This window comes from Chlorocebus sabaeus, chromosome 6 (genome assembly GCF_047675955.1).
Source record: "Chlorocebus sabaeus isolate Y175 chromosome 6, mChlSab1.0.hap1, whole genome shotgun sequence".
NCBI classification, from domain to species: Eukaryota; Metazoa; Chordata; class Mammalia; order Primates; family Cercopithecidae; genus Chlorocebus; species Chlorocebus sabaeus.
Window position 1 is genome coordinate 25,914,487 of NC_132909.1, and position 25,804 is coordinate 25,940,290.

Genomic DNA, 25,804 nt, shown 5'->3' on the forward strand with positions numbered 1-25,804 from the left:
CATAAGTTTCTTTTTGTTGTTGTTGGAATCTGTTGTTGGAGAATTATTATATTCCTTTGGAGGTTTCATATTGCCTTGCTTTTTCATGTTTCTTATGTCCTTTCATTGATTTCTGCAAATCAAGTGTAACAGTCACTTCTTCTGATTTTTTGTATTGGCTTTCATAGGGGAAGCCTTTTCCTATAGATGTATCTATGGTGTTGGTTGGCTAAGCCACATTAGCTTTGATTCTGGGTGTGTGCATACATGTCTTCATATGATTACCTCAGCTGGACACAGTGGCAGTGGTGTCTGTGATATCCTCAGTGGCTTAGCCTGCAGTTGTTAGTAGAGGCTGTGGTGAGGTTTTGCTGGGGATGGGACTCCAATTGGACCAGCCCTCTTGGGGGGTGAGCCAAGCATACCTGTCATGAGCCTGTGGGTGGTACATACAGGCACCAATGTTAGCAGGTCCAGGCAGGTCGATTCTTGGGCCTCCAAGTGGCTTGCTTGGGTGCCTTAGTGGCAGCTATATGCCCAGTGGGTGGGCAACTCCTTGGGCCCCTGAGCAGGATGTATAGTGTGAGTGATGGTATTTGTGGATGTATAGTGGATGGTATTTGGGGATGCAGGATGTATAGTGTGAGTGATGGTATTTGTGGATATATAGTGGATGGTATTTGGGGATGCAGGATGTATAGTGTGAGTGGGGTCGCACAGACTCCAGGGAGCACCCTGCACCAGTCTCAGGGCCTGCAGGGGTTGAGGGGCTCCCCTGGGGCTGGGATTACAGGAGTGTGCAGTGAGAATGTGGACCCCTGGGGATCTCTCACCCTTTCCCCGCACGGGGAAGCCTCTCCAGGCTCCCGACCAAGACCCATCCCTTCTGGGCTGTCATCTCCCTCTCCTTCAGTGCACAGGTGCTGCCCAGCCCTCCCCTGTCGAGTTCCCATGGTCTCTGTTAGATGTCCTCTGTGCGATGACTGACTCCTGTTTTGGTTATCCTGTGTGGAGGAGTCCGACATCCTGTGCCTCCAGCCAGCCACCCTGAGCCTCCCTCCCGAAAACAGGTTTGTTTGTTTTTTTTTTGAGATAGAGTCTCGCTCTGTCACCCAGGCTGAAGTGCAATGGCACGATCTTGGCTCACTGCAACCTCCGCCTCCTGGGTGCAAGCGATTCTCCTGCTGCAGCCTCCCGAGTAGCTGGGACTATAGACGTGTGCGACCACGCCCGGCTAATTTTTTGTATTTTAAGTAGAGACGGGATTTCACCGTGTTAGCCAGGATGGTCGATCTCCTGACCTTGTGCGCCTCGGCCTCCCAAAGTTCTGGGATTACAGGCGTGAGCCACCGCGCCCGGCTGAAAACAGTTTTTTAAATTACAGTAATTGGTCTTAAGAGTGTGGCCAGTCTGGCCATATTTTACTGGTGACTTCTGTGTCCTTTCCAGAGCCTTCCAGAAAGCAGTTTGACTTTGACGCAGCATGGATGGAGCCTTGAAGGCACTCAAGGTGTCTGGCCCAGCACTGCCCCTCTGAAAGGCAGCTGAAGCCTGACACTCTCTATGGTAGCGCTGAGTGCCCATTTTCCCTTCTGCTGTGTGTGCTGGCCTTCCTCACCGGGACATGGAGAGGGCAAGAGAAAACGTGCTGAAAAATCTAAAGGGCTGAACAAACCCTTTCATCCCCAGATTTCCTGGGAACCTGCCCGCCACATGTCTTGAGGCCACTGTAAACGCGAAGCCATCTTGTTTGCAGGGCAGGACATGCAGGGAGTCCGGGCCCTGGGGTGCAGGCCCCATGCCTCTCACATGGGCCAAGGAGTATCACAGGCTTCCGCGATGAAGTCAGGATCCTCCCAGACCCTCAGACACCCCCCTTTCGGCCCACAATATTTGTGGGCTCAGGATGGAAATACAAATGGAGGCCACTTACTGTCTCCAGATACTTAAAAGTTACTCGTTGAGCCAACAAACTGTTAGTAAAATGGGTTCCCTTCTCCTGCCTTGACCTTTATCATGGCCTGGCTGTCAAGTTTAGAGTCCTCAGGCCCCTCAGAGTCAAACCGGAAATGTAGGGTGTGGGAGAGCTGCTTTCTTCCATCCTGGCTTCACCTGTCACCACGGACTTTTCTGTCCAAGCAGACACCCGCTGTCCACGCAGGGAGATGCATGGTAGCTTCCAGGACATCTGGGCAGGGCGCTTGGTCTTGTGTAGCCATGTCTGGGGCGGACACATCCCTACGGCCTTGCAGGCCCCTTGACCCTGGGAGTGCCTAGGCCAGCCCCTCTAGCCAGGTCCAGGGGTGTTACTGGCTGCTCTGCCAGTCTCTGCCCTCTAGGACTGAGCCACGTACTCCTGCCCGACCCCGTCCTGGTCTCCAGGACCTCGTGAGAGCCTGCACCCCACTCTGTACATACACCGGCAGTGGGAGGACTCCACTCTGCCTTGGGAAGTTTCTGCTGATGACCCCTGGCTACAGATCACTTTCAGTTTCCCCAAATTAGCTGGGCATGGTGGCGCGTGCCTGTAGTCCCAGCTACTCGGGAGGTTGAGGCAGGAGAATCTCTTGAGCCTAGGAGGCAGAGGTTGCAGTGAGCTGAGATCGCACCACTGCACTCCAGGCTGGGCGACAGATTGAGACTTTGTCTCAAAAAAAAAAAAAAAAAAATCACTTTCAGTTTCCCCAAGTATGACTGCACCATCTTGCATTTATCACATTTTTGTGGGAGACACAATAGTCTTAGATACTGAGATCTTTTTTTTTTTTTTTTTTTTTTTTGAGACAGAGTCTTGCTATGTTGCCCAGGCTGGAGTGCCGTGACGCGATCTCAGCTCACTGCAAACTCTGCCTCCTGGGTTCAAGCCATTCTCGTGCCTCAGCCTCTCAAGCAGCTGAGACTACAGGCGCACACCACCAAGCCTGGCCTGAGAGCTTTTTAAATCCTGCTTCTAGGGTGGATTTTCCATGTGACCTGGAGCAATTTCTCTGTGACTTAGCTTTCCTTCTGGAAAATCAAACTTGTCACCACTAGCCTACCTTGGAAAGAGTGCTCAGCATTACTTATTTTATTTTAGCATCTGAAATAGTTAATTTATAGAATCTAGCAGGTCATGTCCAACCTGGATATTAGTTTAAATCATTTGACTTCAAATGATGTCATCCCTCCTGGATGTATTGCCTTTCATGTATGGCTTGGAGAAACGGCATTGTGCATTCATATTACATTATTCTTAATTTTGGAATTGTTCTAATGAGTCAAGTTTTGAGTTGATTGGCATCTTGGCACTTATTCCTTGGATGCGATTGAAGGAAAGATAGATTCCATAAGAGTAGAGATGCGTTCTGCAAATCTTTGCAGCCCCTCCCACTCCCCTGGTCTGTGGGGCTGGAATTCTTCTCTTTATGCCCAGCCGGGCACCCCCCATGCCCTGTTCCTGCCCATCCTCATCTGTTGGCCTGAGGCCCTGGCCCTCCCACAGTGGGCGGGGAAAGGGTTGAGGCAGGACAGGTGGCAGAATGAAGATTACTTGTGAGCAGTAGCAGTAACATCTTTGCAAGATAATTATTTGTTATTTCAATGTTTCTGTAAAACTGAGAGCCCATTTATCACCCTTCTCCTTAGGCAAAATGTTTAGAAAGCGAGAAGGATGGAGTGCTCAACAAAGTCATCAAAAGCAACATTCGCCTAGGAAAGCTGGAGGAAAAAGTCAAGGTAAGTGGTTATTTGGCCTCAGAGATTTCATTTTCAGATGGGAATGCAGGTTCACTGCTGTGGATTTTTGTGTTTAAGAAAATGACACCTTTTGCATGGGCGTCAGTAACAGTCCACAGAGTAAAAGTATTGTAAAGTTTTGCTGACGGAATAGCACCTCTCACCTCATTCAATAAACTTTGGTTCATTCACACAATAAAATACTGCACAGCTGTTTAAGAATAAAGGATATGAAGCAAGGCCCAGTGGCTCATGCGGTAATCTCAGTGACTCAGGAGGCCTAGCCAGGAGGATCACTTGAGGTCAGGAGTTGGAGACCAGTCTGGGTAACATAGCAAGACCCCAATCTCTACAAAAAATTTAAAAAGTTAGCCAGACATGGTGGTGCGTGCCTGTAGTCTCAGCTTCTCGGGAGGCTGACGGGGAGGGGGGGATCCATTGAGCCCAGGAGTTCAAGGCTGCAGTGAGCCAAGGTCACACCACTATACTCCAGCCTGGCTGACAGAGTGAGACCCTATCTCAAAAACAAACAAACAAACAAACAAAAACACCAATAAAAGGAGAGACAGGATCTCACTCTGTCATCCAGACTGGAGTGCAGTGAGTGACATGATGATGGCTCACTGCAGCCTTGAACTCCTGGGCTCAATGGATCCTCCTGCCTCAGCCTCCCAAGTTGCTGGGGCTACAGGCAAGCACCATGGTGTCTGGCTATTCTTTTTTTTTTTTTTGTATTTTTGTTTGTTTGTTTAGAGATGAGGTCTTGCTATGTTGCCCAGGGTGGTCTTGAACTTCTGAGCTCAAGTGATCTGCCTGACTCCACCTCCCAAAGTGCTGGGATTACAGACATGAGCCACCTCACCTAGCAGGGACCCTGTCTCTTTAAGAGGAAAAAAAAAGGCTGAAAGGGAAGGGGATATGCCATGCTGTTTATGAAGGGACTCAGCATAGAAGTATTGAGTAATTTAAAATCCCCGCCGTGGGGTTTTTTCTTTTTCTTTCTTTTTTTCTAATTTTCCTGCTTTTTACTTGCAAAAGAGAAGGAATGATCCTCGGAGTAGTTGGCCTTGCTTGGGGAATCCGTAGCATTACCATTTATCTGAACGGGAATAGTAAAACCGGCTCACCCAGAGGAGACACCTGTGAGCAGGCCCCAAGGTAGACAGGCCAGGAACTCGGTGGGAGTGAAGAGAAAAGGCTTGGGAAATCCAGAGGTGACATCTCAGGAAATCCCTGCAAAATATCACTCTTCAAAGGGCAGACATCACCTTGGAAGTCCGGGGCTGTGACGACATCTGGGAACGGAGGGATGCAGGCAGAAGCTCCTCCGAACCAGGCTGAATTCAGCGAGTGGGAGATAGGGCTGCAAGGTGGAGGGTGGGGGGAACATGGGAAGCCTGGAAGGACACCCTGGCCCAACTGTCACTCCCACCCTCCCAGGAACCTCCTGTCATCCCAGAGGAATTCAGAGTCCTCCACATAAAAACAGTTTAAGGAAAAGGAAGAAAAATAGAAGCATAACTTCCTATTGACGAAAACTGCCGAAAACTTATCAGGAAAAGTGTTGCCGCAAAGATCAAAATTATACTCCAGAGTGAACTGCTAGGTAGCTGGCTAGAGAGCTGGACAGAGCTGGAGAGACAGGACTTCAGGAGGCAGTCAGAGCAGGAAGAAATGTCACAGAGCAGAGACACAGGACCTCAGGAAGAGGCAACCAGGCCCAGGAGGGCGTGGGATGGAACTGACATGACCCAGGGAAGAAATAGAAGGGAAAGAGAAGCCGTTTAAGAAATGCAGACTGAATTCTATGGAGACAGATGCCATAACAGAGCAATAAGGGATCTGCAGCTAGAAACAAGAAAGACAGACAGGAAAGCGGAAATGGAGATGTGCAAAGGATTCGGTGGAAAGTGATGGAGATCTAAGAGATCTACTTCTAGAGCCTCCAAAGAAGAAACCAAAACAGTGGCTTATTCTGCTCTAAACTGTAACTCATAAAAACCTTTCTGAAATAAAAGAAGACTTGAATCTACGTCCTAAAAGAGCACATTATGTACCTAGGGAAAACTGACACAGAATGGAACCAGAAAATTGACACCAAGACATACGACTTTAAGATGAAACACAATGGCTAGGCGCAATGGTTCATGCCTGTAATCCAAGCCCTTTGGGAGGCCAAGGCAGGCAGATCCCTTGAGCCCAGGAGTTTGAGACCAGCCTGGGCAACATAGAGAGACCCCAGTCTCTACAAAAAATACGGCAATTAGCCAGGCTTGGTGGTACATGCCTGTAGTCCCAGCTACTCGGGAGGCTGAGGTGGGAGGATTGATTGAGCCCAGGAGTTTGAGGCTGCAGTGAGCTATGTTCATGCCTCTGCACTCTAGCCTGGGCAACAGAGCAAGACCGTGTCTCAACAATGAGTCCTGCCAGCCAAGAAGTAATTGGGGAAACTTCAGCAAAATTAACTTGTAGTGAGCAAAGAATACATTTTTACAGCAGGGATAAGGACTGATGCTGATAGAATTGTATGTAAATGTTTTCTGACAATGTAGTAATAATACAACCAAGGAAACAATGATGGGCTAAGGGCGAAGGAAGGTAGAAAGTAGATTACACTTGCTGATTTCTTCATAGGTAATAAGAGTCAAGGGATATCATTAAAGCTGAAAAACCAGGTGGTACAAGCTAGCAGGTGAACAGGAGGGGAAAAGTGAAGAAAATGTTGTTATGAGCTAATGTATTGTTACTTTTGTTAGGGAACCAATGGATACAATCTAAAAAGAGGAGACTAAGAACATATCATATAAACGTGTAAGAATAAAACCAACCCACTAAGGGAGGTCAAGGTGGGCGGATCACGAGATCAGGAGATCAAGACCATCCTGGCCAACATGGTGAAACCCTGTCTCTACTAAAAGCACAAAAAATTAGCCGGGAGTGGTGGCGGGCACCTGTAGTCCCAGCTACTCAGGAGGCTGAGGCAGGAGAATGGCGTGAACCCGGGAGGAGGAGCTTGCAGTGAGCTGAGATTGGGCCACTGTACTCCAGCCTAGGGGACAGAGTGAGACTCTGTCTCAAAAAAAAAAAAAAAAAAAAAGAATAAAGCCAACCACAAGAATCAAGCTTTATTCCTAAATAGTGGAATTACAGTTGGGGGGAGTGGCGCATGCCTGTAATCCCAACTCCTCAGGAGGCTGAAGTAGGAGGATTGCTTGAGACCAGGAGTTCAAGATCAGCCTGCACAACATAGAGACCCCATCTCTAAAAAAATGTTTAAAATTAGCTGGGCTTGATGGCCAGCGTCTGTAGTCCCAACTCTGCGGGAGGATCTTGAGCTCAGGAGTTTAAGGCTGTAGTGAGCTATGATCGCACCAGTGCACTCCAGCCTGAGGGAGAGAGCATGGAGCAAGACCCTGTTTCTAAAAAAAATTTTTTTAATGGTAGAATTATAACAGCAAAAAAGCAAAGAAAAAGACTACATTAGTTTAAAATCTTTTAAAAATTTGTAGATAAAACAGCCAAACATAAAACAACAAAATTGAGACCAAACAAATCTGTCTTATAGGTAAATGTAAATTACCTTAATTCACCCATTAGGGAAAACAACATTTTTTTGGATTGGCTCATAAAGCAAAATGCTATTCCACACTAGACCCAAGAGACAGCCTAAAACAAAGTGTTTGTGAAGGATTTAAATTGAAAGGATGGGTAGAGACAACCCAGATTTCTGCAAACACAAAGAAAGCAAAGGTCGAAATCTTGACATATGCCAAGATAGAATTCAGACCAAAAGCACTAAATGACACCAAAAAAAAAAAAAAAGAGATTTTTATAGTACTAAAAGACTACAGTTAGTAATATGCAGTCTGAGCTGGGTGTGTGGGCCAAGATAGAATTCAGACCAAAAGCACTAAATGACACCAAAAAAAAATAAATAAATAAATAAAAAGGGAGATTTTTATAGTACTAAAAGACTACAGTTAGTAATATGTAGTCTGAACTGGGTGTGTGGGTCCCTGCACAGGAGGCTGAGCGGGAGGATCATTTGAATTGAGTCTAGGAGTTCGAGGCTGTAGTGCACCATGATCAGGTCTGTTAATAGCCACTGCACTCCAGCCTGGGCAACATAGTGAGACCCTGTCTACACCATCACCATCATCATCATCATCATCATCTACAGTAATTGTGAATATCTATGCACTAAATAACACAGCAGCAAATTTATGAGTGTAGACTACAGGAAATACAAAGAAAAATGGAAGCTTGGTAATAGGAGCTATAATCCACCTCTCTTAATCCAAGACCGATCAAGATGTTAAACAAAATGAGAAAATAGAAGATTTAACAACATAATCAACAGAGTATATTTACATATATATAAAAGACACAAAAATTGATCATTGCTTGACTACAAAGAAAGCCTCAGTAAATCCCTAAAGTAGAAATAATGTAGGCATTTGTTTTTCGTTTGTTTGTTTTGAGACGGAGTCTCACTTTGTCGCCCAGGCTGGAGTGCAGTGGTGCGATCTTGGCTCACTGCAAACTTCGCCTCCCAGGTTCAAGCAATTCTCCTGCCTCAGCCTCCCGAGTGGCTAGAATTACAGATGCGCCACCACGCCCTGCTAATTTTTGTATTTTTAGTAGAGACAGGGTTTCACCATGTTGGCCATGCTGGTCTCAAACTCCTGACCTCAGGTGATCCGCCCACCTCAACTTCCCAAAGTGCTGGGATTACAGGTGTGAACCATCCCACCTAGCCAGCATTTGTTGATCACAAATATGAAAACCAGAAATTAATAAGCAAAAGCAGAAAACAAAAAAAAGTTACTTCACTTGGAAGTGTAAAAACTGGGCACTAATTCTTGGGTCAGAGAGGATGTATAAACTGAGTGTCAGAGTTTCTTATAAAAAACGAGTCTGTGGAACTACATGTCAGACTCTCTGTGACAAGAATTTTAGAAATGCTCACAGGACAATTCAGAACCTTCAGTACTATACAGTAAAAGTGAAAGAAGGAAAGTAAATGACAGACTTTCATCTCACCTGTCTCTTTGGCGACAGAGACTGACAGCCCTTGTTGGATTCTTCGATGAGGCTTTCTTGTCAAGGTGAAAGAAAGGGTGCTGACCAGTGGCAGCATTCGTTCTTACGCTACCAGTTGATGCAGGGATAAAAGTTGTCCTGGAAAAAATACAGTTGTAGATTAATTTGCAAGAACATCCAGTTTTTTCTGTGATGGTGATTTTTTGTTTGTTTGTTTGTTTGAGACAGGGTCTCCCTGTGTGGCCCAGGCTAGACAGTGCAGTGGCGCGATCACACTCACTGCAGCCTCCGCCTCCTGGGTTCAAGTGATCCTCCCACCTCTGCCTCACAAGTAACTGGGACTACAGGCATGTGCCACCACTCCTGGCTAATTTTTGTATTTTTAATAGAGACAGGGTTTCACCATGTTGGCCAGGCTGGTCTCGAACTCCTGACCTCAAGTGATCTGCCCGCCTCAGCCTCTAATAGTGCTGAGATTATAAGCATGAACCACTGTGTCCAAAGGTGATATTTTATGTTTTCGTTATTTATAGCATATAAAGAAACAGGATTTATATACATTAAAATTTGGTTTTATTGTACCTGAAATTCTTTTATCACTTTTTATGACTTTTATCATCCAGACTTGCCCTCCCAGATCAAACTTATCTGGGGTTACTAGATTTAAAAGGCCCTGACACACAAGGAGTGGGTAGGGAGCGCAGCCAGGAGGCACCGTCCACCCTGGCCTGGCAGCGGCCCCTCACTCACAGAGTCCTTCTGCCGACCAGGGCTACAAGAAGCAGGCAGCACTGAAGCTGGGGGACATCAGTCACCGTCTGCTGGAGCAGCAGGAGGACTTCGCCGGCAAGACAGCCCAATACCGGCAGGAGATGCGGCACCTGCACCAGGTGCTGAAGGACAAGCAGGAGGTGCTGGACCAGGCGCTGCAGCAGAACAGGTGGGCGTCCGCCCTGCGCCATGGCCCGCGGGGATGTCTGAATGTTTGATTGAGGGTTCCGCTAAAACCCTCTGGGCCTGTTTCATTTGTTCCGTTGTTTAATTTTGTTTCTACATTTTACTCTTATCTGAATGTCATATGGGTCTTGAGTTTTATTTGCTCCTCGTTTTCTTTATTCTTTTAAAAATTCCTCTTGTTTGAATTGGACTTCCGGAATCAATGCACACCTCTAACTGCCTTTCTCTTGTTTTCTGCTGCCTTCCATCTCGCTGATATTTTTATTTTGTCTCATTTTCTTTTTATTTTATTTTTTTGAGACAGCATTTCCCCGTCGCCCAGGCTGAAGTGCAGTGGCACGATCTCGGCTCACTGCAACCTCCACCTCCTGGATACAAGCGGTTCTCCCACCTCAGCCTCCTGAGTATAGTTGGGATTGCAGGCATGAGCCAGTTTTGTTTCATTTTCTTGAGAGATTTTGTTAATTTTTGATTAGGTATTTTATTTCTGTTATTGCTATTATTATTATTACTACTACTACTACTTACAGACAGGGTCTGACCCTGTTGCCCAGACTGGAGTGCAGTGGTGTGATCATAGCTTACTGCAGCCTCAAACTCCTGGGCTCAAGCCATCCTCCTGCCTTAGTTTCCCAAGTAGCAGGGATTACAAGCATGAGCCACTGTGCCCAACTTTTTAAAACTCTTCATTCACTGCATCAGGGCCTGGGGATCCCCACTCATGGCGAACAGTGTAGACTCACGCTCCAGATCTGTTTGAGAGCGGGCCGGTGGCTCTGGTCCCCAGGAGATGCCTGGCCTTTCAGAACAGTTTCCTTTGAAGATCTGCAGGTCTCCCACTCACCCCTCCTTTCTTTGAGGGTCCTTTACATCCTCCACTTACCTACCTTCACAGCGCCTCTAGTAGGAAGAGAAACTTGGACAAGAGTAGGCCCTGAGACTTGCTGTCACTCTTGATCTGCATGATCTGTCAGTCTACAAACATCCAGGGTTTGGCATGGACTTTTGTCCTCAAAGCAACTGATACTTTGCCTCTTTGGTTTCAGTTTAGGCTTCATTTTTTCTGCCCTTAGAGACTGCCTATTCTTTCTTTCAAGTTCAACTATACATTTAAACATGATTGTTTTAATTTACCAAGTATCTCAGAAAACCAGTCTGAGGATTTTTTTTTTTTTTTTTTTAAATTAAAATACGAGGTCTTGCTCTGTTTCCCGGGCTAAAGTACTGTGGCACAATCTCAGCTCATTGCAGCCTCAAATTTCTGGGCTCAAGTGATCCTTCTGCCTCAGCCTCCCGAGTAGCTGGGAATACAGGTGCATGCCACCACGTGGGCCCAGCTAATTTTTAAGTTTTTTGTAGAGATGAGGCCTCACATGTTGCCCAGGCTGGGGCTTTTTTAGACATAGTTTAATTAAGTTGTTCTCACCACACAGTGGGCATCAGGGGCCTTGGAAGGAAGGAACGTTCACAAGAAAAGTGACTCTGGCCAAGTGGGCACATCACTGACCTCCCTGAACTTCACTGTCCTGCTCTTTAAACTGTGGTGCGAAGTCCACTTGCGAATCCAGTTTCCACCATTTTCCAGAACCATCTGGCAGTGTACAGGAAGGAGCTGGCCTCTCCAGCCTGGCTGTGCTCCCCAATGGGGCTCAGCACCTTGTGAGGTGTGGCTGGTGTCCTGGTCTGTTCCCAGTGGACTGTGGCCCTGTGGGGACGTGGCCACCTTCATCTGTCCTGTCTCCGCAGCACACCACAGGGCGCTGCATCCTGGTTCTGGAAATGCTGCCCTGTGGCTCTTTCCAGCCTCACAAGCCTGGGCCCCTCAGGGCCTCCCCATCCCAGCACATGGGCCAGGCCAGCCTTCTCCATCTTGGCAATGAGTCTGTCTCCTCAGGTCCCCTCCTCACCCCCAACTCGCTCTTAGCTCTGGGCTGTGTGGAGCGCAAGACCTGTGGAAGGTCGCTGAGTGCTGGCCGGGTCACAGTGGACAAGCAGAGGGGACACGGGAGGGGCTGTGTGGGTGCCTGCGGCCAGGCCATCGTGCTAGAGCATCTGGCTGGCCACAGCCAGCCCTGCAGTTCCGTATTCGACATACCCAAGTTCATTATTGAGAGAAAACAGGGACTGCACTGATGCCAAAGTCAAGGGCAGAACGTAGAGGGACGAGAAATGCCTGTGTAGCCTGTGCCGTCCTGCTGCTCCCCATTCCCAGGGCACCGGCCGCTTCGTTCCACACTGAGCTCTTGCTTCAGAACCCCGGCACCCAGGGCTCTGTCCCCTGCCATTAGCGTTCTTCTGTTTTGCGTTCTTCCTACTTTGGGATTTATATGGGCTGTATACTGTTTTTAAAATTGTGCCATTTTAAATGTATTTCCCTCAGAGAAATGGAAGGTGAACTTGAAGTTATTTGGGAATCTACCTTCAGGGAAAACCGAAGAATCCGAGAACTTCTCCAGGACACACTCGCGAGGACAGGCGTGCGGGATACCCCCAGAGCTCTGGCGGCCCCCAGCCTCAATGGCGTCTCTCAGGCAGACCTGCTGAATGGCTGTGATGTCCGCTCCTGTGACCTGAAGACTCCTGCCCCCACCTGCCAGAGTCTGCGGGAGCCCGTGGTGTAGGCTCCTCTGGCCTGAAGGTCTGCCTCACACGGGCCTTCCCTGGAGGGCAGCGCACGGTGGCAGCGAGAGGTGCGTAAGCCCACTGAGCGCTGCGGGGCAGGGAAGAAATAAATAGTCTCATAGTTTAATCCATTGATAACATTTTGCTTTATTTTTAAATTTTTATTTTTATTTTTATTTTTTTAGAGCTCGGGTCTTACTCTGTTGCCCAGGCTAGAGTACAGTGGTGCAATCATAGCTCATGGCAGCCTCAAACACGTTTGAGATCCTTCTGCTTCAGCCTCCTGAGTAGCTGGGACCTCAGGTGTGCACCGCCAGTCCCAGCTAATTTTCTTCTTTTTTGTTGAGATGAAGTCTTGCTATGTTGCTCAAACTGGTCTTGAACTCCTGGCCTCAAGCTGTCCTCCTGCCTTGGCTTCCCAAAGTGCTGGAATGACATGTGAGAGCCACTGCACCTGGCCCATTGTGCTTTATTTTAATAATGTGCTGCCGAAGTATGTTTTAGCCAGGGCATGTTCTCTGGCCACACTGCCACTGAGACGAGCTCTGTGACACCCACTACTCTGGTGAGTAGGCGGCCTGCTGAGCGGGCCTGCCTTCCAGCTCCGAGATCTGCAGCTGGGAAGCACTGGAGGGATCGGGCGGGCAGCTGGGCCTCGGGCCACGTGTCAGATGGGGAAGTGTCACCCGAGGAGCCATGCCATGGCAGTGCCTGATGATAGCTGTGCATGAGCTCTGGCGGTCTTTTCTTGTTTGGTAAAAAAAAAGAAAACAAGGTGCTACTGTACATGCCCTCTAAGTTGTACAGACCTTTTCTGCCTTCTCCCCTAGCCCTTCTGTATCCTCCTAAGCAGGTACTTTATTCTCTTTTGTTTAGTTGTTATTTTGTTTGTTTGTTTCGAGACAGGGTCTCACTCTGTTACCCAGGCTGGAATGCAGTGGTGCAATCACCAGAGCCTTGACCTCCAGGCTCAAGCGATCCTCCCATCTCAGCCTCCTGAGTAGGTGAGATGACGGTCATACACTAACATGCCTGGCTAATTTTGTAAAAAAAATTTTTGTAGGACAGGCATGGTGGCTCATTCCTGTAATCCCAGCACTTTGGGAGGTCGAGGCAGGCGGATCACCTGAGGCCAGAGTTCGAGACCAGCCTGACCAACAGTGGTGAAACCCTGTCTCTACTAAAAATACAAAAATTAGCTGGGTGTGGTGGTGGGTGCCTGTAATCCCAGCTACTTGGGAGGCTGAGGCAGGAGAATTGCTGGAACCTGGAAGGCGGAGGATGCAGTGAAACAAGATCACACCATTGCACCCCAGCCTGGGCAACAAGAGCGAGACTTTGTCTCAAAAAAAATTTTTTTTTTTTTTTTAAGAGATGGGGTCTTGCTATATTGCCCAAGCTGGTCTTAAACTTCTAGTCTCAAGCAATACTCCTGCTGGGCCTCCCGAAGTGTTGGGATGATAGGTATGAGCCACCGCGCCTGGTCTGGGAAGGTAATTTATTCTGGAGCCACACAGCCTCCCACCCAGGTAATGAGAGCCCTGGCTTTGAGCTAAGGTAGAGCCCCTGCCCCCTGCTGCCACCAAGAAACATACCAGGAGGCCATGGTTCTGTCCTGTGTTACATGAGTGCCACCTCCTCAGGAAAATCACCCCAGCCGCTCAGGACCATTCAGTCCCAGGCATGCTGGAGGGACTTGGGGACATTGGGCTACAAAGGACCCTAACTGTGGGACTCAGGGGTGGCACCCTACAGCATCTCCTTTTCAGAGCCCCTCGCGGTGAGGTCCCGCCCTGTTTCAGGTGGGAAGGAGGCCCCAGTACTGGTCCTCAGTCACGTGTAGAAGTTCTACATGGGATCTTGGATTGCCAGACGGAAGGGTGAGGTAGAAAGTCATAGTCTTTTATGACTCTATAAGCTTGTTCAACAGTTGAATCATTGTCATTTAATTTTATTTTACAAGCGGTAGAAAGACTCGCCGGGATTAAAAACTGTGTATCATCTCCCTAGGAGATGACCTAACCAATAACTGTGATGCTATCTCAAAGGCATTTACGGCCACTCTGCAGCCTCCTGTAGACAGGCTGACAGGCGGCGGCAGCCCAGCGTGGCTGTGTGGGGGAAGGCGTGCTCGTCAGCAGGAACGCAGCTGCCGCCATCATGACCCAGAGAACCACTGTTGACATCCCTGTCTTTCTGCCTTTTATGCAAACGTTTTATTCTTTTGAGAAGTGTCCACTTTTGTTCTTAGTTTCTGCTTTAAGTTTTTCACACAGTGCAAATGTACTTTGCAAGTGTGGGGACTCCTGGATGGCACTGTGACCAGGGCAAGGGCAGGCGTCCCACAGACCCTCTCTTCTGCCCAGCCTCCTGCTGGGTGCCATAGGAAATGGGCAGAGAAGCCACGAGTCCAGGATGCCAAGGAGGGAGGGGCAGGCAAGGCAGAGAGGCACGCAGGGTGCTTGTGAGGTTCCAGGAAAGGACAGAAACATTGGCGTGCCTCTGGGAGGAACTGGCACGCCCTGGCCCTTGCAGGGTTTCAGAAGCTACAGAAGGGTGGAGAGGGCCCTCGGGAGCACAGCAGGCACTCAGAGCAGCAGGAGGGGGTTCGGCCAGAGGTCGGGCAGGAAATGAGGCCGGACTGCACGGAGGAGAACTGGGTCTGCTGGGAGGAGCTCCTCCCTTCACCCTGCAAGTGTCCGGTCTGAGCAGGGAACCCTTCTCTTTCTTGGTCCTGTGAGGTTTCATACGGCACTGGAAGATTCCTGGTCAAGCAGCTGTAGAACATGACCCAGGCACTCGAGTTAGCCTTGCTGGCTTTGCCAGTTTTTAAAAGCAGCCCTGGGCATGATGATGGCGCCTATGGTTTCAGCTACTCAGAAGGCCGAGGTGGGAGGATCCCTTGAGCCCGGGAGGTTGAGGCTGCAGTGAGCCATGATCATGCCACTGCACTCCAGCCTGGGCAACCGGGTGAGACCCTGTCTCAAAAATAATCAAATGAAAAGTAAAAGCAGCCCTGGGGAAATGGAGACAGTGGACAAAGCAGGCTGGGGCACCAGGTGTGCATGTGGCTGTGAGTCTGTCACGAGAGCTGTCCTGAGTGCCCTAATGCCCCTGAACGGTATGCTGGAAAACAGTGACAAAGTGAATTTTGTTATACAGACAATTAAAAAAGAAAGAACACCCAGGCCTGCTTCCTGAGAGTCTGTGTCGTTTGACTTTCCCACCACCAAGCTCTGCGCGAGTTCCAGTTGCTCCGCACCCTCATCAGCGCTTGCTGGTGGTGTCAGTAACTGTGTTGGGAGGAAAGAGATTTAAGGCCAAGGGTGGCCTAGCGTTTGGCCTCTGGAGCGCAGCTGTCACTGGCTCCTCACCCCCTCCCCTACCTGTATCGTCGGCGGGAGTGAAAGGCACAGTCCCAGTGTGTGTGGCTCAGGAGAGCCCTCCCTGGGCCCAGGCGGCTCTTCCAGCAGGGAGGGCTTGAGCCGGGCACAGATCCCACAGCAGAAGCCCGAGCCTCTTGGGATGGGGCTGGGCTGACATCTGAATTCTCGAGTAAGACTGGAAACATCATCCACTCACAACTTGGCTGGGCAGCCTGGGGCGGGCTCCATGTGGCCAGGTTTGTGGCGCCTCGCTGCTGGGTCACAGCTGAGCGGGGGTCCACAGCTAAGGAGTGGCTGCAGCCAGGAGTGGGAGAGGGGATGGGTGCAGCTCGCTGGGTCTCTCTTGGTTTTCTCAAGGTGTGAGTCCATGGCCCCAAAGCGGGGCAGGAAATCTGCTGCCCTTCCAGGCTCGGCATTTTTTTTTTTTTTTTTAATTGAGACAGAGTCGGACTCTGTCACCCAGGCTGTAGTGCAGTGGAGAGATCTCAGCTCACTGCAACCTCTGCCTCCCAGGTTCAAGCAATTCTTCCACCTCAGCCTCCGGAATAGCTGGGATTACAGGGTGTGTCTCACCGTGCTCATCTAATTTTTTTATTTTTACTAGAGACAGGGTTTTGCCATGTCGGCCAGGCTGGTCTCGAACTCCTGACCTCAAGTGATCCGCCCACCTCGGCCTCCCAAAGTGCTAGGATTACAGGCATGAGCCACCGTGCCCAGCCTCAGGCTCGGACCTTTTCCTCATTTTTGGCTAGGGGTGGGCTGGGTGGGAAGGTGTTGGGGGGAAAGGAGAAGGGTGGTTTTGAAGTTGATATTCACCTGCAGGGCCCTGCTTGGCTGCTTTGCAGACCCGATGTCTGCAAACAACAGGACAGAGGTAGTGAGGACCCAGGCTGGGCTACGGAGACTTCAAACCTACAGAGTGCATGAGGCTGCTTCCTGGAACTGGGCATGCCACCTGCTGCTGAGGACCCAGGCTGGCTCCCCGCATCTGTGCTGGGTGCTCTGGGCCCCCATCCCCTTGTTCCCCACTCCATCTGTGTATCAGCACTCTACAGAGGGTATAGATGAGACAGGAAGAGTGCACTGAGGTGAGAGCATTGCCGCCTCGGGTCATCAGGAGCCTGGAGCATCTATTTCACTGTTCAGGAGGGTCCTGGGTATTTCATTAAACAATAATTCTTTTAAAGTGAAGGGTCCGTGTGTAGTATATGTAGCATACCAGGGCTGGGTTGCAAGCAACAGAAACTATACTGCCCAATATTAAGGGAAAGAAGGAAATATTTTGGAAATGTACACTCAGTGGCTTCCATCATGTTTTGAGGACAGAAGCCAGAATAGCCTTGGGGCGGGGGTCTCAGTACTTGAATACCATCAGCCTACCCTGTGCTTTACTCAGGTAGCAAATCCTGAGACAATGGCCTCTTGGCTGACCTGATGTCCTGGGCCCTCCTATGTGGCCAGAGAAGTGAGGTCCTTTGGTTGGTAGCCCACCAGTGTCCCACAGAAAGGGACAGTTCCCCCAAGTTGTGGATGCTGGGCAGACAGAAACAAGATTACAAAAAATGGTAACTCTCTATGTTAGAGTCTCCATCTGTCACCCAGACTGGAGTCCAGTGGCATGATCATAGCTCACTGCAGTCTTGAACTCCCGGACTCAAGCAGTCCTTCCACCTCAGCCTCCAAGAGTAGCTGGGACTGGAGGTGCACACCATCATGCCTGGATAATATTTTTAAATTCTTTTCATAAAGACGGGCTTGCTGTGTTGCCTGGGCTGGTCTCAAACTCCTGGCCTCAAGCAATCCCCCTGCCTCAGCTGCGCAAAGTGCTGTGATTACAGGTGCACAGCCACAGCACCCGGCCCAACAAAATAGTAACTCTTTTTTTTTCTTTTTCTTTTTTTTTTTTTGAGACAAGAGTCTCGCTCTGTCGCCCAGGCCGGAGTGCAGTGGTGCGATCTCGGCTCACTGCAAGCTCCGCCTCCCGGGTTCATGCCATTCTCCTGCCTCAGCCTCCCGTGTAGCTGGGACTACAGGTGCCCACCACCACGCCCGGCTAATTTTTGTATTGTTAGTAGAGACGGGGTTTCATTGTGTTAGCCAGGATGGTCTTGATCTCCTGACATCGTGATCTGCCCGCCTCGGCCTCCCAAAGTGTTGGGATTACAGGCATGAGCCACCGTGCCCAGCCTAGTAACCCTTTATTAAAGATGTTTGATGACACAGAACCCTCTTTCCCCAACCTCAGCAGTGATCACAACTTTCATCATGCGTGGCCACCGTAGTTGAGTAAAGGGGCAGCAACCATGAATAGTGATAAGGTCAGTGGGGAAGGCAGCAGGATGGGAAGTCGTGTTTTGACAGCATGCTGCAACTGCACTGGCTTCCCCACGCAGGTTATTTTATGAAAAACCATATTACTTGGAACACACAAAAATAATGGACAAAGTTCGAAGGCAGAATGGTACTATTCCAGTAGTTGTTGGATGTATATAGATTGTTCCTAGATAAGTGTTTTGAAATTATGTTTATGCTTTCCTTGCTAATTGTTTTATGGCTAGACAGCACGTCCCTGACATTGAAAGGCTTTGCACGTCGCTAGCTCATCACAAGTTCTTCTGGTTGGAATTCAGGTAGTAAGGGAACAAACACCTCTTCTATCTGTGGTAGTATGCCAGTTATTTCTGTCTTTTGGGTCCCCCTCCAGATCCCCAAATACTACTGTCAGCGGCAGTGGGAAGGAATATAAGACCGAATGAACTTCATGAATAGGAGAAAGTGAAAACTTGAAGGCAGGTCTGGAACAAGCTTTCAGTGGTAAAGGAAGATTCAGCGTCTGCCTGAATGTGTGCCCAAGACCCTGCCTCTGTCATGAGGACAGTGAATTAGAGAACAAGGTGCCCAGCTGGGCAGCCCAGAGGCTGTACAGACTGACATTATGGGATTAAAGATATCTTTAAAACCATCACAGGAGGCCAGGTGCAATGGCTCACGCCTGTAATCTCAGCACTTTGAGAGGCTGAAATGGGAGGATCCCTTGAGCCCAAGAGGTCAAGGCTGGAGTGAGCCATGATCACGCCATTGCACTCTAGCCTGGGAACAAGAGACCCTGTCTCAAACACAGACCATCACAGGAGAAGAAAATATTGGGGTTCAGGACACAGCACCCCCAAAATACGACTGTAGGAGACCAGATATATATCACCCCAAATTATACTTCTTTGGAATATTTTGAGCTGGTTATTCTGAGAAACTGCAAACACAACAGGTGTATCTCTGAAAAGCTGCCCTTTGCAAAATAAATTTATGTCATGAAGGAAATCTACATTAGTACAAGTCTCTGTACCAGGAGGAGACAACTTTTATTACCTGAGAGACTTATATCTGCATAAAAAGATGACCTTTATTTGCCATGCATTTCCTCCCCTCACCATTCCATTACTAGTCTCTACCTACCCCAGAAGCCCCAAGCCCCTAATCCTTATATAGCTCAGGATGCTATATAGGGTTTAGTCGTCTGGTCCTTCTTCAAGTGTCTTGTTTTGTGGGACTCTGTTGCATATACACATAATTAAAAGTTTTCCTCCCATTGGTCTCAATTTGAAACCCAACCAAAGAACCCAGAAGGGTGGAGGGAAGCATTTTACCCTCCCCAACTGAAACCAAATATGCACCAAATATAAGACAAAATGCAGATGGTGTGAAGATCTTCAACCTGCAAGCATTTTTGCAATCAGAAGGGAAAAGCACGAGTTGAAAGTGAAGGTCAAGTCTTTAGCAGAAACTTAAGAAATAGAGTGGTTAGCCAGGCGTGGTGGCTCACGCCTATAATCCCAGCACTTTGGGAGGCTGAGGCAGGTGGATTACTTGAGGTCAGGAGTTCAAGACCAGCCTGGCCAACATGGTGAAACCCCGTCTCTACTAAAAATATAAAACTTAGCCAGGCGTGGTGTCACACACGTAGTCCCAGCTACTCGGGAGGCTGAGGGAGGAGAATCGCTTGAACCTGGCAGGTGGAGGTTGCAGTGAGCTCAGATCATGACACTGCACTCCAGCCTGGGTGACAGAGCAAGACTCAGTCTCACAGAATAAATAAACAAAATGATAAAAATGACAGTAGGATTTGCACTTTGGGAGGCCGAGGCTGGTGGATCCCTTGAGGTCAGGAGTTCAAGACCAGCCTGCTAACATGATGACACCCCATCTTTACCAAAAACACAAAAATTAGCCAGGCATGGTGGTGGATGCCTGTAATCCCAGCTACTCAGGAGGCTGAGATAGGAGAATCACTCGAACCCAGGAGGCAAGGTTGCAGTGAGCCAAGATTAAGCCACTGCACTCCAGCCTGGGCGACAGAGTGAGACTCCATCTAAAAAAAAAAAAAAAAAAAAAAAAAAAAATTGACAGCAGGGAGGTGAAACTTTAGCCACATGGCAGAAGCACTGGCTACACAATGAACCAACAGTCTTCAAGAACTGAGGAAAATTTTGCTTTTTAAATCAAATCTGTATTATTTTCCATGAGGAAGAGCTTATGAGAATTACTTGAATACTTTCTGTGTATTCAAGGGAGGGAGAGAGTGGGACTGGGGTGAAAAACACAACTTGAAGAAACAGGCTTAAGAAATGCTCACCGTGGACCCAAAATGAACTGAAGTGGAGGTTTCTGACTTAACAAAGGACCCTCACACCCCGACGTTCCAAACTCGGCCTTGGCAGAGGCCCAGGAAGACCAGTGGGCTGGTCCCGGACATTCATGGAACACGCAGGTTCAATGTGTTCCACGAGGAGGCGCCTGTTGCTAGCCCCGCTTTGCAGATTCAGACCCTGATCCTGGCAGTGCTGCCTGAGCCCATGTTGGTAGTGGGTGAGTTTGCAGCGCTGTCTGGTGTCTGGCCCCAGCAGGGGACCACTGCCCCACCCTGCCCTCCTCATGTGGTCTCCTGTCAGCCCGCCAGGAGCACTTTTCCCCAGGGAGTATTCTGTGGTGTTTTGCAAACATGGATGTGCCAGGTGCTATGATGAGGCTGCAGCATTAGGAGGAGTGACCCCAGCAAGCCTGTGGGCAGGTTCTGTCTGGGGTGGCAGGACCTGCCGCCAGCCCCTGGCTTCTACTCTCTAGCCTCTCTGCTCAGAGCTCTGGGCATGGCAGGCAGGTAAACAGGCTGTGCCCTCCCAAGATGGGAGGTAATGAACTTCTTCTTTTTTTTTTTTTTGAGACGGAGCTTCGCTCTTTTTACCCAGGCTGGGGTGCAATGGCACGATCTTGGCTCACTGCAACCTCCGCCTCCTGGGTTCAAGCGATTCTCCTGCCTCAGCCTCCCGAGTAGCTGGGATTACAGGCATGTGCTACCATGCCTGGCTAATTTTTTGTATTTTTAGTAGAGACGGGGTTTCTCCTTGTTGGTCAGGCTGGTCTTGAACTCCCAACCTCAGGTGATCCACTCGCCTCGGCTTCCTAAAGTGCTGGGATTATAGGAGTGAGCCACCGCGCCCGGCCTGGAGCTGATGAACTTCTAAATCAGGTCCCTGTGCTCTGCAGACGGCTTTGAGAGAAACCTGTGCCTCTCTCAGGTCTGCTTGCCCCAAACTGTCCCCCAGAGACTGGCCCAGCTCCTTCCACCCCTGACCTTTGCTTCCATCCAATATCTGGGATGCAGTTAGGTTTGCCCCGAGGCAAAGCTACCAGAGTTTTGGCTGAAGATAACAGCTACAATGCTTCACACGCAGTGCTTATGCTGGGCCAGGCTGTCCTCCTGCCTGTCTCATAAGGTGCTTCCTTCCCTATCTGAAAGGGCTTAGTGCTGACCTCTGAGGCTGCCGCCTGAACCTAGGTCCAGTCGCAGTGCGAGAAAACCTCTGCTCCCTCCCGGAGACATCCAGACTCTGGCAGCCCTGGATGGGGACCAGAGAGCTTCCTGGCCATGTGTTTCCTGTCCCCCCATAGGCCTCCGTTTCCCTGATGGGGAAGGTTTTGTGTCCCTTGTGTCTGATGAGCCAGGACGTGGCTACGTGAACAGCACCACAGCCAAACTTGACGGGCATTTGGCCACAGCTGCAGGGAGGATGTGGGGGCCTGCATTGCCTCAGGCCTGCTCGTGGTTCCAAGTGGTGAAGCCCCATCACTGGTAAAGAGGAGTGGGATGGGCTCAACCGCTCTCACCTGCTCAGCCAAGAGGCAGGCCTGGGGCTTGGGGGCATTTCCTGGGCGGGGAGGAAACTGACCAACAGCTGAGTTACACACACACAGCAGTTCCTGTTTGAGCTGCCTGACTTGGGTTTTAAATAGAGCCTATTAAAGCAATTAGAGAATTGGTTCCAAAGTTTACCTCCTCTGATTCCCAAAGATAAAAGAAGGCATAATTTATTTTATCTTTCGGTAAAAAGTGTAGACGATTTGGGACCATCTGGTTTTAAAAAAATAATCTGACCTAGACACAAATGAACAAAAACGGTTTTGGAGATAAATTGGTCTGCCTCACCCTCCCCTTTTTGTGTGGTGTATCTAAGCTTCATGGCTAAAACAAAACAAAACAAAAGGTGTTTAATAATTACCCTTGTTGACCTCTGTACCTCCTGGACTTCCTTCACTCCTGGGCACAAGACATGGCCATTCCTAGGGCTGGACCGTGCAGGCACGGGCGGTCGGCTGCGCCGCAGCTTCTCCGGCTCCGCAGGGTCACGGAGGAAGGTAAGGTCCGTGGGTGATAGAAAAGGCTCACGGCTCTCCTGGCCGGGGCCTGGACAGAGAAGGTATTTAGAGAGAGGGTACAGTGGTGTATGGTTATCTCCTAATTCAGTCTGGAACTGGGTTTCCTCGGCAATGTTTTCATTCCTTTCATCACTTAATGAAAAAGTACCTGGCCAGGCGCGGTGGCTCACCCCTGAAATCCCAGCCCTTTGGGAAGCCAAGGTGGAAGGACTGCCTGAGCCCAGGAGTTGGAGGCCAGCCCGGGCAAATCGCGAGACTCACGTCTTTACAAAAAAATATTGTAAAAATTTAAAAAGTACAAAGACAAAGTACCTGTATTGTATCGTGGCTCTGTGATGTAGGGGAGTGCCTTTGATCTTGGGAAGGAATTATAAGACACACACTCCTTATCTGGACTTGATTCTGATAAATACATTCCACAATATTTTCATTTTTTAATTTTTTATATTTTATTTTTTTGAAACGGAGTCTCGCTCTGTGGCCCAGCTGGGGCTGGAGTGCAGTGGCACGATCTTGGCTCACTGCAACCCCCACCTCCCAGGTTCAAGTGATTCTCCTGCCTCAGCCTCCTGAGTAGCTAGGATTACAGGCACCCACCACCATGCCCAGCTAATTTTTTTTTTTTTTTTTTCATTTTTAGTGGAGACGGGATTTCGCCATGTTGGCCAGGCTGGTCTCAAACTCCTGGGCTCAAGTGATCCGCCCACCTCGGCCTCCCATAGTGCTGGGATTACAGGCCTCAGCCACTGTGCCCAGCCCAGGATGTTGTTAAATATTTTTTTACTTTTGAAAAAAAAAAAATGAAGTTGGACCACGGAGGTAGAATAACTTTCAAGGCACAGGCACGTGGGCCAGAAGGCTCCCGGGGCCTGTCTGGGAGAGAGCTAAGCAAGCAGCTGAGCTTTGGAGAACAGCGGGGAGCTGTGTTCCCCTGCCTGGACAATGTTAATGACTGACTTTGACTGGGGCCCAGCGCATGGGCCCTGCGGGACTGGCCGCGGCCCCCGCCTGTGGCAGTAACCAACACTGTGCTTTTGGAGCCAGTTCCCCTAGTCCAGGCTGAGCTTGCATTTGCATCTTATCTGCTGCTGCTGAACCAGGATTCAGCTGTGCGCCTTCCTTGCAGTCTCCTGGAACCAGCAGGAGGAAACATGGGGGATACCGGCCTGAGAAAGCGGAGAGAGGATGAGAAGTCGATCCAGAGCCAAGAACCCAAGACCACCACTCTCCAAAAGGAGGTAAGGCAGTCTCTGGTGGGGCAGGCCCTTTGCAGGTTAGGCAAGGGCGTCTGAACGAGGGGCACAGGCGGTGAAATCCGGGCCGATCCCTAGTGACACGGCAGAAGATGCGCTCTTTGATTTGTGAATTACATCTTTAAAGGGACAATCTCTGGACCTACCTCTTTCCCTCTCGCCAGGGAACTCTGTATATTCTTTTTTTTTTGAGATGGAGTGTTGCTCTGTCACCCAGGCTGGAGTGCAGTGGTACTATCTCGGCTCACTGCAACCTCCACCTCCCCGGTTCGAGGGATCCTCCTGCCTCAGCCTCCTGAGTAGTGGGGATGACAGGCGCCCGCCACCATACCTGGCTAATTTTTGTATTTTTAGTAGAGATGGGGTTTCGCCATGTTGGCCAGGCTGGTCTCGAACTCCTGACCTCAGGTGATCCTCATACCTCGGCCTCCCAAAGTGCTGGGATTACAGGTGTGTGCCACTGCACCCGGCTGCATTTTTTTTTTTTTTTTTTTTGAGACAGAGTGTTGCTGTGTCACCCAGGCTGGAGTGCAGTGGCTTGATCTCAGCTCACTGCAACCTCTGCTTCCTGGGTTCAAGCAGTTCTCCTGCCTCAGTCTCCTGAGTAGCTGGGACTACAGGCATGTGCCCCTGTGCCTGGTTAATTTTTGTATTTTTAGTAGAGACAGGGTTTCACCATGTTGGCCAGGCTGACCTCCAATTCCTGGCCTCAAGAGATCCGCCCACCTCGGCCTCCCAAGTGTTGGGATTACAGGCATGAGCCAACTTGCCCAGCCCAGATATTATTTTAAGTTCATACCTGGGTGCTTTTGTGTGTTGGGCAAATGTCTAGAGGGGCCAGTAGTTTTGTTCAAACTAATGACCTTTCCAGGAATGGTCAGAAAGGGCCTTCTTTTTAAAAATTAAAAAGAAAAAAATTTAGAGACAGGGTCTTGCTCTGTCACCCAGGCTGGAGTGCAGTGGTACAATCATGGCTCACTGCAGCCTCGACCTCCTGGGCTCAAGCGATCCTCCTGCCTCAGCCTCCAGAGTAGCTGGGACTACAGGGGTGCACCACAATGCCCTGCCAAATTTTTAACTTTCCAAAAAATTTTTTTCTATAGAGGCAGAGTCTTGCTGTGTTGCCCAGGCTGGTCTGGAACTCCTGGGCTCAAGCCATCCTCCCAACTTGGGCTCCCAAAGTGCTGGGATTATAGGCGTGAGTCACTGTGCCCAGCCAGAGAGGGCGTTCTGATGGTTGAGTCCCCTCTAAATGGCTGTCCCTCTTATGTCTGAATGGCTGTAGTGAGAAGTACTGCCCCCAGCATAGCCTGTTCTGTCTTAGAGGCATCTACCAGGGACGGCCACTCTGAGTTGGGGTGCAGTGAGCAGCTGGGGCTGGCCCTGGGCCTGGAGGGGAAGGGAGCTTGGGGCTGTGGGGAAGGCAGAAAGGAGCTCCACACGGCACAGGCACACCGCGGCAGGCCCAGGCAGTTGGGAGCAGCAGGTGCTGAGCATGGAGGGGCGGGGAGGGCTTCAGGCTCCTAGGAGGAGGAAGGCAGCCCCAGGCAAGCTCAGGATGGTTTCTGCTTCCCGGGCAGAGGTGTGGGTGGGGCCTCCGAGAGCTCCCATGCCTGGCAGCAGAGGGGATGGAGGAGAGACGGCGCCAAGGCTTTAGGACTTGACCAGGGGGCTGACAATGGCCTGAATGGCTTGGCCTGGGACTGGGGTCCCCAGGAGGTAGACGATGGACTGCAACCCTCTCCCTCTCGGCCAGTCTCAGGCCTGATCTCAGCAAGGGCCTCTTGGAACCCTGTTGGGCCCAGTGGCCACAGAGCACAGCTGAGAAATCCCCAGATGTGTCTTCTGAGCTGGGAACAGGTATGGTGGCACACGCCTGTAACCTTAGCACTTTGGGAGGCTGAGGAGGGAGGATCGCTTGAGCCCAGGAAATTGAGGCTGCAGTGAGTCATGATCGCGCCATTGCACTCCAAGCCTGGGTGACACAGCAAGACCCTGACTCTAAAAACTGAAAATCTGAGCTGGGTCTACCCCTCAGTCAGGCAGCTTCAGGGTGAATGCAGACCTCACCCACATCAGAACCCAGGCAGTCCCTCAGCAGGAGGGAGGATTCTGGAGCCAAACCGCTAGTCCTGGGCAGGG

The 25,804-nt window shown here is 49.8% G+C and overlaps 2 protein-coding genes across 6 annotated transcripts in view; both read left to right on the forward strand.

Annotated features, from left to right (window-relative positions):
- Positions 1-12,442, forward strand: part of CEP89 (centrosomal protein 89) — a 93,811-nt gene extending 81,369 nt beyond the window's left edge. For all 4 annotated transcript variants that reach the window (XM_007996221.3, XM_007996219.3, XM_007996217.3 and 1 more), the window contains 3 exons: positions 3,604-3,693; positions 9,507-9,676; positions 12,074-12,442. In XM_007996221.3, the coding sequence (XP_007994412.3) occupies positions 3,604-3,693; positions 9,507-9,676; positions 12,074-12,314 (501 nt within the window). In that variant the 3' untranslated portion in view covers positions 12,315-12,442. The remainder of the gene's footprint in view (positions 1-3,603; positions 3,694-9,506; positions 9,677-12,073) is intronic.
- Positions 12,287-25,804, forward strand: part of SLC7A9 (solute carrier family 7 member 9) — a 42,292-nt gene continuing 28,774 nt past the window's right edge. The window contains exons 1-2 of one of the 2 annotated variants that reach the window (XM_073016672.1): positions 12,287-12,383; positions 23,536-23,647. In XM_073016672.1, coding sequence (XP_072872773.1) covers positions 23,561-23,647 — 87 coding nt within the window. In that variant the 5' untranslated portion in view covers positions 12,287-12,383; positions 23,536-23,560. Of the gene's footprint in view, positions 12,384-16,494; positions 22,389-23,535; positions 23,648-25,804 lie in introns of those variants that run through there. The other variant, XM_073016673.1, reaches the window with a different exon arrangement.